Genomic DNA, 17305 nt, shown 5'->3' on the forward strand with positions numbered 1-17305 from the left:
TCAATATCAATGTCATTACACACACACACACACACACATACAAGTAATCACCGTATACTACTAATATGTTATCTAGTATTGGGTGTATGCATCTGGTGGCCTTGTGTGCTATATAGTACAGTATGTGTGTGTGTTTGTCTGAAATGTGTTTGTGTGTATGCGTGAGATCTCTCGAGCCAACCTTGAGCACTTGCTTTGTTAGTACATTTCAACACCACCCCTCTCCCTTCACACATAATAGCCATAGGTCAGTCAACTACTCCATTGTCCAGTTTTATAACCAGGACAGGAATTAAACACACAATTGACCTTTCTGTCTCTAGAATTTCCAATGACTAGTAATTGTAGTAGTAGTAGTAGTAGTAGTAGTAATACAAGCCTGAAATTTTGCAAGGAGAGGGCTAATTGTTTACATTAACCCCAGCACACAACTGGTACTTATTTCATCACCCCCAAAATGGATGGAAGACAAAGTCGACATTAGAGGAATTTGAACTCAGAATGTATCTGCGTACAGACAGACAAAATGCTTGGCAGCATTTTGTTTGGTCTACTAACAGTTCTGCCAGTTCACTACCTTGATGACGATGATGATGATATTGATTTCAGTTTTCGGCACAACGCCTGCAATTTCAGAGGAGGGTGGGGGTAAGTTGATTACATCGATTTTCCCCCCCATTGCTTTAGTGGTAACTTATTTTATTGACCTTGAAAGGGATGAAAGGTAAAGTTGACCTTGGCAGAATTTGAACTGGCCGGGTCGGAGCGATCTCGGGATTGATCGGCCGAAGTTGCAGGGATGGTCTGGTTCTTGACTGGGGATTGGGGGCTTCGAGTGTCCCGTCCGTGTTTTTTGTGTCGTCTTCTAATGTTTCACGTTCTTGTCCCAGTTTGTATTTTTTTAACTTTTACATATATATATATATATATGTAAAAGTAAAAAAAATACAAACTGGGACAAGAACGTGAAACATATATATATATGTATATAAAACAAAAACACAACCTGTAGCTATATATACATATACATATACATATACATATATATTATATATATATATATATATCTCTCTATATATAAACGGCAGTTTGTCTGTGCGTTTTCTGTGTGTCTGTTTTCTCGTACCCTCACTCTGACCACGGCTTTCAACCGATTCTGATGAAACTTGACACACACATAGCCCAATGTCATAATTCAAAACTAACGCAGCGAAAATTTTGAAAAGTTCCCCCAGTTCTGAAAAAAATCGATAAATTCGACATGGGGTCGAGAATCAGAAACCAAACCACAGACCGTCTAGGGGACGCAACTCCACCTTTTTTAACTCTCAAAAAAATTTACCATAATTTTTTTCCCGTTTTTTTGCTATTTTTTGGCTATAACTCTCTAAAAATGCTTTATAGTTATTTCCCTTACAAACCTGAGCAACGCCGGGCGATACTGCTAGTATATATATATAAAATATATGCTGTTATAAATAGTGTGGTGTGACCTTGTGTTCGTGACATGGCAGTTGGAGTTGTCATTGTTTTGTCAGGGTGTTCTCATAGCTTTGGTTCTATGCTTCAATGCCCAGACCAGAGTGAAAGCATTTACAGCTGTAAAAGAAAAAAAAGAAATCAACAAAAAACAAGAGCAGCAGATATAAGATATGAATCTATTTTTTGAATTCTATTCTGTTGTTGTTGAGTAATAAATGACAAAGGACTTCCCGTTTGAGATGATTATTCAGCCCCTATATATTTCTATACACACACATACATATAATTCGCTATTCTCTCTTTCCCTCTCTCTGCATCATCATTATCATCATCAACGTTTAGCGTCCGCTTTCCATGTTGGCATGGGTTGGACGGTTCAGCTGGGGTCTGGGAAGCCAGAAGGCTGCACCAGGCCCAGTCTGATCTGGCAATGTGTCTACGGCTGGATGCCCCTCCTAACGCCAACCACTCCATGAGTGTAGTGGGTGCTTTTTACGTGCCAGGTGAGGCTGGCAACGGCCACGATTGGATGGTGCTTTTTACGTGCCACTGGCACGGAGGCAGCGCTGGCAACGGCCACGTTCGGATGGTTCTCTTATGTGCCACCGGCACTGGTGGTGGTGGTGGGAACCGTGCTGGTGTAACACAAAAGGTACCCGTGTCAGTGACGCATTAAAGGCAACCATGCTGGTGATATGCAAAAGGCACCAGGAAGGTCATCCAGCCAAGAAACCAAACCAAAACCAAGCCTGGTGCAGCTCACTAGCTTACCAGTTTGTCAAACTGTCCAACCCATGCGGGCATGGAAAATGGAAACTAAATGTCCATTTGTAATAATAATGTCTTGGGTTCATTTTCAGTCTGATGCCTCTTAAATTAACATCTTTCACTGCAGCCATTTTTTGTCCTTAATCCTTCAGTGTGAATTTTAGTAGGTGACCTGAGCCTTTTTTGTGTGGATTTGGCAGATGGAAATTGAAAGAAGCCCATGAGTGTGTGCCCTTGTCTTGCCCTTACATGATAATTATAAATAGGTGTCACTGTCATTCAAGCAGTGTTGTTTGTTTCCAATCTTCCATCAAAGCATGTCTGATCATGTAGAATATTACCTTGTATGGAAACTGGTTGGGGTTGGCAACAGGAAGGACACGGGGTTAGAGAAAATCTGCTTCAGTGAATTCCATCTAGCTCATGCAAGCCTAGAAAAGTGGGCATTAAAACAGTGATGATGGCGATCAGGTGAAGATCCCCTTCAGTCACGAATGACCATGAGGTGCACCTAGAAAGTTCCCTTCCAAGGCAGAAGTCCGGGCAAGGTTGTTTATGGAAGACCAGCAGTCACCCATGCATACCAGCCTGCCCTCTCCATACCACCAATATTATCCAAGGAAAGGCAAAGGCTGATACAGCTTGGCACTAGTGATGTCGCAACTCATTTTTACAGCTGAGTGAACTGGTGCAACATGAAAAATAAAGTGTCTTGCTCAAGAACACAACAGAAAACCTGATCTGAGAATTGAACTTGCTACCTCATGATTGTGAGCCCGACACTCTAACCACTGATCCATGTGCCTTGAGCATTTAAACCAGCCATATCCAGCCCAAATATGTTATGTTTTCGCCTGGCCTCCATGCCGGTGGCCCGTAAAAAGCACCATCCGAGCATGGCCGTTCGCCAGCCTCGTCTGGCACCTGTGTCGGTGGCACATAAAAAGCACCCACTACACTCACGGAGTGGTTGGCGTTAGGAAGGGCATCCAGCTGTAGAAACACCGCCAGATCTGACTGGCCTGGTGCAGCCTTCAGGCTTCCCAGACCCCAGTTGAACCGTCCAACCCATGCTAGCATGGAAAGCGGACGTTAAACGATGATGATGATGTTCAAACCTACAATATTGGGCCTCTCATACCTACCCTATAATATCTTTCTGAAAATAAACAGACGTAGTCGTCACATCAACAAAATCTCAAAGCTACAAGATAAAGCATGACTAATTCAAATCAATGTGAATAAATAAGCATTGCCTTCTACAGAGTAATCTGAAGGCTGAAGGGTTAATCTCTATCTATCTCTCCATATTGTTTACTTCCTGAAATAACCAGTCACATTAGTTTACTCTTTGTTATCTGTATTAACCTCTGACCCATGTTGACTGTAGTCAGTGCTAGGAGGTTCTTAGCAGTAGGTTTGGTGGTGGTGGTGAATGCTTCACCTAAGTGCTGCTGCTACTGGTGCTGCTACTACTACTACTACTACTGTTGTTTCCACCGCCACAAAAACTATGGCTTTTACCACTAACATCATTAACTCTCTCTTTACTCTCTTTTACTTGTTTCAGTCATTTGACTGCGGCCATGCTGGAGCACCGCCTTTAGTCGAGCAAATCGACCCCCAGGTCTTATTCTTTGTAAGCCTAGTACTTATTCTATCGGTCTCTTCTGCCGAACCGCTAAGTTACGGGGATGTAAACACACCAGCATCGGTTGTCAAGCGATGTTGGGGAGGACAAACACAGACACACACACACACATATACGACGGGCTTCTTTCGTTTTCCGTCTACCTATTTCTTTATTACCCACAAGGGGCTAAACACAGAGGGGACAAACAAGGACAGACATAGGTATTAAGTTGATTACATCGACCCCAGTGCCTAACTGGTACTTAATTTATCGACCCCGAAAGGATGAAAGGCAAAGTCGACCTCGGCAGAATTTGAACTCACAACGTAACGGCAGACGAAATACCGCTAAGCATTTCACCTGGCGTGCTAACGTGTCTGCCACCAAATCCACTCACAATGCATTGGTTGGCCCGAGCCTATAGTAGAAGACACTTGCCCAAGGTGCCATGCAGTGGGACTGAACCCGGAATCAAGTGGTTGGTAAGCAAGCTACTTACCACACAGCCGTTCCTGCACCTTTATGCTATTTTGTTTTTGTATCTCGTTTGCAAGATTCTTTATGAATTTTGTTGTCTAGGGTGGGTTAATATGCCAACATAATTAACGCACACTCTGGTTGAATTCCACTTGTTTATTAAATATCCAATTTTTTTTGTTTTTGTTTGTCAAAGCTTCTTTGTTGCTTCTTGCAACCTTTTCAATGACTGTTGACTTAATCTGCTATGGAGGCCATGTTTGTTTGTTTGTTTGTTTGTTGTAGTATTACTTTTATTACCACCACTGTCACCATCACCACAAATGGGTTTTTAGAATGTTTCGCTTTGAAGGTGGTACTCCAGCATGGCCGTTACTAGTAAAAGAATAAAAGATGATCAGTTAGATTTTATTATTACCATGGTCCAGGTGCAAGTGTAGTTGTGTGGTTGAAGAGTTTGCTTTCCAACCTTGTGGTTTTGAGTTCAGTCCTGCTGTTCTTTGGACAGATGTCTTCCACAAGGGGCTGACCAAGGCCTTCTTAGCAGATTTAGTCGATGGAATCTGAAAGACATGTCTCCTACTATAGCCTCAGACCGACCAAAGCCCTGTGAGTGATGATGGTGATCACAGTTTGGCACTAGTGATGTCGCAACTCATTTTTACAGCTGAGTGAACTGGTGCAACATGAAAAATAAAGTGGATTTGGTAGATGGAAACTGAAAAAAGCCCATTGTGTATATATATGTGTGTTTGTGTCTTTGTCCTCTCATTATTGCTTAACAACTGGTGTTGGTATGTTTACATCCCCGTAATCTAACAGTTTGGTAAAAAAAAAGTGATAGAATAATAAGTATTGGGCTTAAAAAAAAATAGTCCCTTCAAGGCAGTGCTCCAGTATGGCCGTGGTCAACTGACTGAAACGAGTAAAAGAAAAGAAAGAATTAAAGACAACATATGTATGTATGTATGTATATCAGGTCATGGAAAATATATTTCAGTGAGTGTTAAAACAAGGACGATGTATACACGTGTTTGTGTGTGTGAATGTTTCTGTTTACTTGTCTGTTTGCTTATACAAAAGGTACAACACTCAAGCACGGTTGTTCATCATCATCATCATTGTTTAACGCCTGTTTTCCATGCTGGCATAGGTCGGACAGTTTGACAGGAGCTGACCAGCTGAAAGGGCTGTTCAGGCTCCATGTCTGTTTTGGCATGGTTTTTTTTACAGCTGGATGCCCTTCCTAACACCAACCGCTTTACAAGAGTGTATTGGGTGCTTTTACGCGACACCGGCATGGGGGCTTTTTACTTGGCACCAGCACTTATGAACCTGCAAGATGAAGGATCCTCAGCTGGAGAGGGTTGCAGGGGACGAACCTGTATGCAAGAACATCTGCACTTTACTTAGCTTGATGTTTCTTTTCAAGCACAGCAAACTGTCTGGAGTTTTTGTCCTGTCATCTCCTCTGCGAGTCCCAACATCAGTAGATCTTTTCTTACCACTTCATCTCACATTTTGCTGGGTCTATCCCTTCTATTACTCTCTTTTACGCTTTTACTTGTTTCAGTCATTTGACTGTGGCCATGCTGGAGCACCGCCTTTAGTCGAGCAAATCGACCCCGGGACTTATTCTTTGTAAGCCCAGTACTTATTCTATCGGTCTCTTTTGCCAAACCGCTAAGTGACGGGGACGTAAACACATCAGCATCGGTTGTCAAGCAATGATGGGACACACACACACACACAAACACACACACACACATATATATATATATATATATATATATATATATATATATATATATATATACACACACATATATACGACAGGTTTCTTTCAGCTTCCGTCTACCAAATCCACTCACAAGGCATTGGTCGGCCCGGGGCTATAGCAGAAGACACTTGCCCAAGGTGCCACGCAGTGGGACTGAACCCGGAACCATGTGGTTGGTTAGCAAGCTAATTACCACACAGCCACTCCTGTGCCTATTGTTGATTTTTTGGTATTTCTCCTGTCAATAAATCGTTCATTTACTTGATGCTTTCAAAGTTATGTAGAATAAAGGCTCCCTTTACTTTGAACGTTAGGTAAGGCTTATTTCCAGGTTGGGCATCTAGTTGTCAAACAGCCCTTCAACTAATATATTTGGTCTAATCCATGCTAGTATGGAAAATCAAATGTAAAACTGAATGAACAGAGACAGTAATTTGATAGAATTATTAGAGTGTAAAATCTAAGGTTTTTGACATCTTGGTAGCTCTGATTTTTCCTGTAGTTTGAGGGTAGGACACCCACAGAATTCCATAAATTCTCATTAAAATACAACCACCACCACAATCTGCTGCTATGTAATTACATCACTCTCAGTGTCTGGGAAAGGATTTTTTTTTAGGTAAATATAGCTCCTGAAAGAGGATGGACAAGGATGGACGACTGTCCAAAGACAAGCAGAATATACCTTTTGTGTGAATCATACATTCTTCAACTGATTTCTGGTCACTTGCCAAAATGGTCTCTCCCAATTTTATCTGAATCTTGCAAAAATTCTTCCCTCTCAACCCAACTGGTGCTGGTTCAGTGTGAAGAATTCCTGTAAACAGTTGGCATCTCTGATGACCTCTTTACTTTTAATCTCTCTCTCTCTCTCTCTCTCTCTCTCTCTCACAAACAAAACCGTGCTGTGCCGTATTATATCTACCGGCCTTCCCATCCATCCCTTCGCATACGCTGTCTACACACACACCTATGTTACTTTTCCTTTGAGTAAAATCATCCAAGAATTATGATTCAAATAACCAGTTAGTTCCATCATTCTTTTGATACCCCCCCCCCCCAATACGACTTCATTGTTTACATTGTAGAAGAAAGTGAAGCTGTCAACAGAAGGTTCATCTGTTTTCATCTGGGACATTACCTTCAAAGGTTTTAGCAAAAAAAAAACCCAACCCTGTACTTACTTTATCAAGCCTGGTGCTAACTCTATTGCTCACTTTTTGACAAACCACTAAGTTATAGGAACTTAAATACACCAACCCTTGTTGTCATGTAGTGGTGGTGGACAGACAGAGGCATGCACGTATAGATATACACACTCACACGCATGCATATATATATATAGGCGCAGGAGTGGCTGTGTGGTAAGTAGCTTGTTTACCAACCACATGGTTCCGGGTTCAGTCCCACTGTGTGGCACCTTGGGCAAGTGTCTTCTACTATAGCCTCGGGCTGACCAAAGCCTTGTGAGTGGATTTGGTAGACGGAAACTGGAAGAAGCCCGTCGTATATATGTATATATATATATATATTATATATATATATATATATATATATATATATATATATATGTGTGTGTGTGTTTGTGTGTCTGTGCTTGTCCCCCTAGCATTGCTTGACATTGCTGGTGTGTTTACGTCCCCGTCACTTAGCGGTTCGACAAAAGAGACTGATAGAATAAGTACTGGGCTTACAAAGAATAAGTCCTGGGGTCGAGTTGCTCGATTAAAGGCGGTGCTCCAGCATGGCCGCAGTCATGTTACAAAAAGAAAATAGAAACTACACGTGGAAATGTAAAGGGAAAGTAGGAAGAAAAATAAGCGAAAATGCAAATTGGAAATCAAAAAACTAAACGCTTTTTATGAAAAGTAACAATGGATATATACAATTAGATGAACTGAGGTAGGAATAAAAGTAATAAAAGTCATTACTGTGAATTGTTAAAGAGATTCAGAAGCATACCGGTTTCGTAAAATTACTAATCATATATATATATCATATATATATATAAAATTACTAATCATATATATATATCATATATATATATAAAATTACTAATCATATATATATATATATATATGATTAGTAATTTTACGAAACCGGTATGGTGTTTTTATGTGCCACCGACACAGGTGCCAGATGAGGCTGGCAAACGGCCATGATCGGATGGTGCTTGTTACGTGCCCACAGCACGGAGGCCAGTCGATGCGGTACTGGCTACGGCCACGTTCGGATGGTTTTCTTATGTGCCACGTGCCACCGGCACTGGTACCACAAAGATACAAATTCCATTGATGTTCATCTATTTTGATTTGTTTTGATTTTCACTTGCCTCAACAGGTCTTCACAAGTGTCACAAGAAGGAAGGTATGCACAGGTGGACTGACTACGTCCCAGGTAGGGGCCATGGGTTATGGCCTGACTAGTCTTGCCGGGTCTTCGGATGGTGTTTTTATGTGCCACCGACACAGGTGCTAGATGAGGCTGGCGAACGGCCACGATCGGATGGTGTTTGTCATGTGCCCACCGCACTGACTACGGCACTGATGGATTTCTTGTGTGCCACAGGCACTGGTACCACAAGATACAAATTCCATTGATGTTCATCTATTTTGTCTATTTTGATTTGATTTGATTTTCACTTGCCTCAACCGGTCTTCATATATATATATATATATATATATCACGAGCTTCTTTCGGTTTCTGTCTACCAAATCCACTCGCATGGGTTTGGTTGGCCTGGGACTGTTGTAGAAGACACTTGCTCAAAGTGTCACACAGTGGGACTGAACCCAGAACTATGTGGTGGGGAAGCAGACTTCTTACCACACAATCATGTCTGTGTCTATTATCTAGAAGTGGTCTTTGCTTAAATGATCTCAGATATTATGTTTCAGTGATACTTTGCAGTACGTGTTTAATTCATTCCATAACCGAGCTCATTTTATGATCTACTCATTTTGCAAATCAATTTTCCCCATTGAAATTAACTAAGATATTAATCCATTCCAGCCCCCCCCCCCATAATTTCTTGCGGGTTTTAAAACCCAAAAGGTGTAGTTACAAGTAAAATGACAATTATAAAAAAAAGACGATACGTAAGAAATATGTAAACTGGTTTTATTAATTGAATTACCTTAAAGGTGGGATGATTTGTGCAAGGGAGATGATAGAGCAGGGAGGAGGTGGATTACTGTTCGGAAGGAGAATCTCCTACAATTAACCCTTTTGTTGCTAACCCGGTCAAAACCGGCTCTGGCTCTGTAGTACAAATGTCTTGTTTTCATGAGTTTTGAATTAAAATCTTCCACCAAACCTTAGTCACAATTTACTTTCCTAACACTAGCTTAATGATAACTAAGTTATATTACTAAATTCTTTGTTATATTTAAAATAATTGAAAGAAACACAGAGCATCTCAAAATAAATACAGTAATGAAAGGGTTAAAGAAGAACAATTTCCGGCGTTTTCTCTCTCACTTTGCTTAATTTGGGCTTTTTTGGATACATTTTCATCACTTTTTACACTTGCGGGTCGTTTAATCAGAAATACATCAAGAGAAGTCTGCTTTTTCCTGCCATTTCAAAATGTTACGAAAATGTGCCAGAGCCGTGTCATTAAATAAAGTGGCTGTACGACCTGTAGCTACTTTCTCTATCTTTCATCACATTATTTACTTAGACGTAGTCATATATGAAACGTAACTTTCAGTGTTGCCTCTGAGCTCTATAGAAAATCTGTGGAGATAAACTTTATGTATAATGTTTCATTATCATGATTTAATCTCCACTTTTCCATGCTTGCATGGGTCAGACAGAATTTGTAAAGGGAAATTTTCTATGGCTTGATGCCCTTCCTGTCACCAATCCTCACCTGTTTCCAAACAAGGTAATCTTTCTCCATGAGTAGACATGTTTTTCATGGAGGATTGCAAATGAACAACCTCACTTGTATGACAGTGATGCTCATTTACAATCATCACATGATATCAAGAATGTGCACATATACACTAACACTCGCAATAGACTTCTTTTAGCTTCTAACTATCAAATCCACTCACAAGACTCGAATCAGCTCAGCACTATAATAGAAGAAACTTGCCCAATGTGCTGTGCAGTGGGTCTGAACCCGAGCCCACATGGTTGGGAAGCTAATTTCTCATCCAAACAGTGGCTTGTGGCCACACCTGTGTGTGTGTTCCCTCATCTTGCCACACCTTTCTATATTTAATCACCAGTGTTAAGTCACTCCCTACCTCTGTCTGTCTGTCTGTCTCTCTCCTTCTTTTTCGCTCCTTCTTTCTCTCTCTTCATTTCATTTCTTTGTAACTATATTTATAGCTGAAATTTCTTCAGCCCTGCTACACACCCAATCTGTGTTCACACCCAACATGACCAAGTCCAGCCAACCTTCAGCTATATTTGGAATGGCCCATCAAACCTTTAAGTACTCATTCTTACACAATGGCAGTCCATCTATTTACTTAGTCAGCCTTGTGCAAGGAAGGGCACATCTGGTTTTGGCACACTATACATCACCAGACCACACTTCAGTTCACTGTTAATCCAGGCCCAATCATTAACTCCCACTTGCTCTTTTAATATATATATATATGTGATTAAATATATATCTCACCTGGAGTTAAGCAGAGACTCAAGATTTCTTTCATTCAACACAGTCTGTGATATAATACAGGTTATAACTTTGTACAGTACCATCCAGTACCTGTGCACTAATTAGGCTTTTTCTTTTACCATATACCTTCAAACACGCTCTTATACAATGTAACAGTTTCTCATATACAACCATAGCTGTAAAGTCTCAGATACATGTATTGCTGTGTTTCCATTGCATAATTATAGCATTTCAGATGCATTAAAAGTTACACAAATACACATGCATATGTAGCTCCCTGCTCCCCCAAGTACAAAGCCCTATTTACAGGTGCATGCACATATATACACATACACATAGATATATATACTGGGTATACACACAATAATTTGCTGGTAGCTGGAGAGAAAAGTCGTGGTTGTGTGAAATATGGCTTCGTCGTCAGGAAGGAGTTATTATTGCTGTTGTTTTTGTTGCAGTAAAAATACAACTGGCATGGGTGCCAGCGTGGAGGAACTTCAACAAGGCATTATGGAGTTAGATCTAGATGAAAAACAGCGAAAACGCTTGGAAGAATTTCTGAGGAAGAAGCAGCAAATTGGAGAGTTGACAATTGATGACATAGACAAAATTGGGGAACTTGGTTCTGGCAATGGAGGTGTGGTCCTGAAAGTGCGACACAAATCAACAAATCTGTTGATGGCTCATAAGGTAAGTGGAATGTATCATTAGATCCTTTTTCTTTGATTTGGTTTCCCACAGTGCATGTTGTTTTCCCTTTTGAATCATCAATGATAAAGAAATCATCATCATCTGCTTTCTATGCTGACATAGGATAGACTAGGAGTTTGGGGAACTTTTTAAATCAATTACCCCAAAATATGATTTATTTATGCTGATGTTACCCCCTTGTTTTGAAAGGAAGAAAATCATAGATTGTTTGAATTCAAAACGTTTATTGAATCTATTTACATGTCCATTACATTGGATAGACTTCTGTTGTAACAAGGAACATATTTTAAAAAATTATTTTACTGATGTCTAACGAGTCCTCATTACACCCAAGAATTTCATTTTTACCCCAGTTCACTGACTCCTGGGTTTGACTGAATCTGGTAAGCAAGAGAGCTGCACCAGGTTCCAATCTGATTTGGCATGGTCTCTATGGCTGGATGACCTTTTAATACCAAGCATTTCAAGAGTGTAACAGGGGCTTTTTGCATGCTGTACTTCAGAAGACATGTTAAGCTAACTAAAACTGTGGCCATCCATACATGCACACATGTCCTTTATGTCCTTGCCTCAATTCCCTCTCCCAGCTGAGAGGTTTTTTGTTTTACAAGAGCTGGTGCCACATAAAATGCACTTTTGCCAGTGCTATGTAAATGCACCTGTGCACACTCTGTGAAGTGGTTGGTGTTAGGAAGGGCATCCATTCATAGAAACCATGTCAAAAGAGAATTTGAGCCTGGAAAAATCTGTGGCTGACCAGCTCTGGTGAAACTATCCAACCCATGCCAGTATGGAAAATGGATATTAAATGACATTGATGATGATTCTCTTTTTTTTTTTTTTTTGAAGGCAGTTAGGCTTGATTTGAGAAGAATTTGGTTGTTATTTCTTCAAGTAACATGACCATTTAGTTGATTTGAGAATGTGACTTCTGCTAAATATTAATTGATGCTTCTCTAAAATGGAATTGGATTTGCTTAAAAACTGTAGACTGTTAAAATGCCATTGCTACTTAAATTTCCTCCTGGCTTACAGGATGGGCTACTTGTGTGTGTGTGTGTGTAATGGTTATTATTTTAAAGAATAGGAGGTCATTGTTTAATGTGTGAAAGCTTTAAATTTGTCACATGACTCTCCTTCAAGTTCATATTGTCACATGACAGCATTGTAGAATGGACCTTAATGCAATGATGGTGATGGTGATGATGCACCTTTTTTCTGGAAGTAGTTTCCCCTCTCTTGAGGTTTCCTTTCAATTGAAACACTAAAACAATTAAATATACAAAAAAACAATAAATAAATTTCTTTTGCTTTAAGCTCCCCCTCCCAGCCTCCCTCTCATGACTTCTGGACTCTCCAGAGATTCTAATCAGTGTTACATCAATTGAATGACCTTGAAGAGGGGCCTATTAACCCTCTTGAATAATGTCAAATATGAAATCCGTTTCCCACCACCTCTCTCACCCCTGCTCCTTGCTTGTGGAAGTTGTTGGGAAATAAAACAGGGTTGATTCACTGAAAGCTTACGATTCAATGCCAACACTGCCACCATTAATAATCAAGCGTTGGCTTTCGTGGCTTCTGATCTTAACTAATTGGAAAGCACAATCATGTACATGTTTAGTCTTGGTGTAAAAGATCGGCTACAGCAAATATTCTGCTTAGTACCACAGATTTGGCCTGTGAAGCCAGAAGGCTGCATCAGGCTCAGTCTGATCTGGCAGTGTTTCTACAGCTGGATGCCCTTCCTAACGCCAACCACTCCGTGAGTGTAGTGGGTACTTTTTACGTGCCACCCGCACAGGTGCCAGACGGAGCTGGCAAATGGCCACGGACGGATGGTGCTTTTTACGTGCCACCGGCACGGGGGCCAGGCCAGGCTGGCAACGGCCATGATCGGATAGAAATTTTAAATTTTGTAGTGTTCAAGATGTCATAGTGTGGATATGATCAAAGACTTTGCAATTAAAAAAAAAGTAGGAGAAAACTTTTCAAATATAAATAAAGTGGAAGTATACAAAAATAAACATTATTTTCCATCTTGTTGTTTGTTTTGTTTCATTTTGAAAAATAAAAATTTATTTCATGGTTTATTATTGTTTATATTTTGAGTTACACGTATATGGGAACACCAAAATCTTTTAAGTGCTTTGATCCTCCATCGGTCTTTATCTGGACTTGTCTAGTATCATTGTATATTAATTACTGTCTTTGCCTTTCTGCTTGCAGCTAATTCATTTAGAAGTGAAACCCTCAGTACGGAATCAGATATTTCGAGAACTCAAAGTACTTCATGAGTGTAACTCACCGTATATAGTTGGCTTTTATACGGCTTTCTTCTGTGATGGTGAAATCAATATATGTATGGAATATATGGTGAGTAGTTTCTGTCCCACCCATTTGTATTTCCTTTTCCTGTCACTGAAGTAAAAGCTGCATGGTTAAAGCAGTTGACTATTGATCATATATTCATTAGTTCAAGTTTTGACTAAAGCTGTAGCTGTTGCACCCTTGGGTAAGCTACATAAATTTGTATGGTTCAGTATGTCTCATCATTATCATCGTTTAACGTCCGTTCTCCATGCTAGCATGGATTGGACAGTTCGACCGGGGATCTGGGAAGCCAGATGGCTGCACCAGGCTCCAGTCTGATCTGGCAGTGTTTCTACAGCTGGATGCCCTTCCTAACGCCAACCACTCCGTGAGTGTAGTGGGTGCTTTTTACGTGCCACCTGCACAGGTGCCAGGCGAGGCTGGCAACGGCTACAATCGGATTGGTGCATTTTACGTGCCACCGGCACGGAAGCCAGTCAAGGCGGCGCTGGCATCGGCCACGATTCGGATGGTGTTTTTTATGTGCCACTGGCACGGAAACCATTTGCCATGGCCACGATTTGGATAGTGCTTTTTACGTGCCACCAGCACAGGGATCACAACTGCAGTTTCCATTGATTTTGATGTTGGTGTACTTGACTCAATGGATTGCCTCGAAAATAGAAAAACAGGTTCAATTGAGATTTTGGCTAACACCATTTTTTGTCTCTTCTGGTACAATCTAATGCCAAATGATGCCAACAGATATGTTTTTGCATATTCTTTTGTTCACTGTGCTCATAAATATTTTAGACATACATCATTGAGGCAACTGCCCATTTCTAAATAATTCAGACTCACCATATTCAGGTGACATACATCACTTTAAAGGGTATCCAGGTGAAACAAAAAACAACTGTTTCATGAAAAAAAAATATTCTGTCCTTACATGAAATGAAAAATGTATATAAAACTGCATTTAAAAAAAAAATTTATGGTGGAGAACAAACATATCAACATGGATGGTGAGCTGAGATGGATTGGCACAACATTAGAAACCTCATCAAGTCGATGTCTGTAGAAGAAGTGACTAAGCTGGGAGGGATGTGGGATGTGATTTAATGGAATGTTGGGTTGTGGTGTACATGTAAATACCTTGTGGGTATGAATAACCCGAAGGTAACATTTCAATAGGTATGAGGTCAGATCTTGGAAGGATGGGATTTGCAGGAAGATTCTAAAAGTTGTTGTTATTGCAGTTAATATTGGCAGCATGGAGTTGTTCTTATCAGGTGTACTGCCATAGACACTTTGTATACAATTTGAACCATTCTGAGATTTCAATAATCAGCCTTAGTTTGCATAACAAGACGTTTGGTTGTCCTAATATTTCAAACTGCAAATGTGTGGCACCTAAGTTCTTGAAGTGCATTTGATTGCTATACTGAGTTTTTGGTTTGCACCATTTTATTCTCTTCTGGAACAATCTAATGCCAAACAATGCCAATGGATTTGTTGCTGTGTATTCTTTTAGTTTCAGTGCCCATAACCGTTTTAGGCATACAAGATTTTGGTAACGGCTCGTTACTGTTTTCTTGGCTCAGCTTTTTCATTAACTGAAGAAATGAAGGTTGTTATTGTAAGAACCAGATAGTCATGTAAACTAATGTGGTTTGGTTCCATTTCTGGCAGGATGGTGGTTCCTTGGATTTGATACTTAAAAAGGCAGGCAGAATTCCTGAGCCAATTTTAGGAAAAATAACTATAGCTGTGAGTATATACCTTCTTTTCCTTCAATCTTTTATTTTTTAGAAGTTGTGTTTCATCCTCTTGCTTGATCTGTGATTAATGGCATCAATGGTCATCCCACCTTTTTATTGTTATTTATTGTTGTTCAAATTCGACTTAGGTTTATCTTGCCTTTCATTCCAAGTACTGGGACTGATGTAATCAACTAGCTCCTGCCCCCAAAATTTCAATCCTTGTGCCCATAGTAGAATTATTAAGGCAGGGAGCTGACCAGGATTGCTCACATGCCAGACAAAATGCTTAGCATTATTTTGTCCATCTGTACACTCTGAGGTCAACTTTGCCTTTCAGCCTTTCGGAGTCGATCAAATAAATACCAATTGTGCACTGGGGTCGATGTAATTAATCAGACCCCTCCCCTTATCTAAAAGTCTAGGCCTTGTGTCTGTAACAGAAAGAATTACTAATTTATTTATTTGTGTGTCTTTATTATGTAATAATATCCTTTTTGGTTGTTTAATCCTAGATCAGACCTGAAACAGCAGACTTATTGTAAATGGTGTTCCAACCATGCCCATCCTATTTTTCTTGTCTTTTTCAGATGATGTATCCAGGACATGTGTGTCTTCACTCTTTTTTTTTTTTTAAATCAGTCGTGTGTGGTTTAAGTGAGGTTTGGCTGTTAGTGTTGCTGTTTGAATGACTACATTAACCTCTAAGCATTTGAGCCAGCCATGTCTGGCCAAAATGTTCTACCAGTTTTATGTTCCAATCAGCCAGACCTGTCCCTTAGCACCTGTGTCACTGGACTGGCTCCTGTGCAGGTGGCATGTAAAAAACACCATTTGAGCATGGTCATTCTCAGTACCGCCTGACTGGCTCTCGTGCCAGTGGCACGTAAAAGCACCCACTACACTATGGGAGTGTTTGGCGTTAGGAAGGGCATCCAGCTGTAGAAACTCTGCCAGATCAGATTGGCGCCTGGTGCAGCCATCTGGCTCGCCAGAACCCAGTCAAATCATCCAACCCATGCTAGTATGGAAAGCAGACATTAAACGATGATAATGATGATATATGTATTACATTTGACAGAATAATCTGAATGTTAAAGGGTTAAACGTAGAGGGGGCTGGGTGTCTGATCTATATGCTAACAGAAGGAACTTTGCTGGAAGCACTCAGAGATCGCAGAATGGCGGTGGTAGTGGTGATGTTAATTGGAGTGGGATGGAGGGTTAGTTAATATGCAGAATTCTGGGCTTAGTTAAAAATCATAATCACCAAACTATAGTCACAGTACTTTTAGTGATAGTAAGCAACTTGTTTTATTGTTAGCAGTATTTTACACCTGGTAGACACAGGCACGGCCATGTGGTTAAGAGGTCCAAGATGCAGCTGTATCCTTTCAGGTTCAGTCCCACTGCATGGCACCTTTGGTAAGGGCCTTGTACTTGAGCTCTGCACTGGCTAAAGCTGTGTGAGGAGATTGGACAGATGGAAATAAAGAGGAGTCCATTGTGTGTGTGTAATGTGTGCATACAGGGTCTGATCAAAAAGTATCGGGATTATTGCTATGGTAACAGGGCTAAAGTACACAGTATGTATATATATATATGTATTGGCCTGCTCGCTTAGCCAGTGGGGTGGCGTCATTTGAAGGCTAAAACAATGCAAAGCGCATTGTGACCAACGATGTGTAGCACCATCTGATAGCCTGGTCGGTCACGGTGATATATATAGAGGGAAACAGAGAGAGA

General features: G+C 40.5%; 1 protein-coding gene across 3 annotated transcripts in view; it reads left to right on the forward strand.

Annotated features, from left to right (window-relative positions):
* Nucleotides 1-17305, forward strand: part of LOC115220569 (dual specificity mitogen-activated protein kinase kinase 1) — an 89782-nt gene that overhangs the window by 30975 nt on the left and 41502 nt on the right. For all 3 annotated transcript variants that reach the window (XM_029790719.2, XM_029790718.2, XM_029790720.2), the window contains exons 2-4: nucleotides 11235-11466; nucleotides 13717-13863; nucleotides 15493-15570. In XM_029790719.2, coding sequence (XP_029646579.1) covers nucleotides 11235-11466; nucleotides 13717-13863; nucleotides 15493-15570 — 457 coding nt within the window. The remainder of the gene's footprint in view (nucleotides 1-11234; nucleotides 11467-13716; nucleotides 13864-15492; nucleotides 15571-17305) is intronic.

This window comes from Octopus sinensis, linkage group LG16 (assembly GCF_006345805.1).
Source record: "Octopus sinensis linkage group LG16, ASM634580v1, whole genome shotgun sequence".
In the NCBI taxonomy this organism is placed as follows: Eukaryota; Metazoa; Mollusca; class Cephalopoda; order Octopoda; family Octopodidae; genus Octopus; species Octopus sinensis.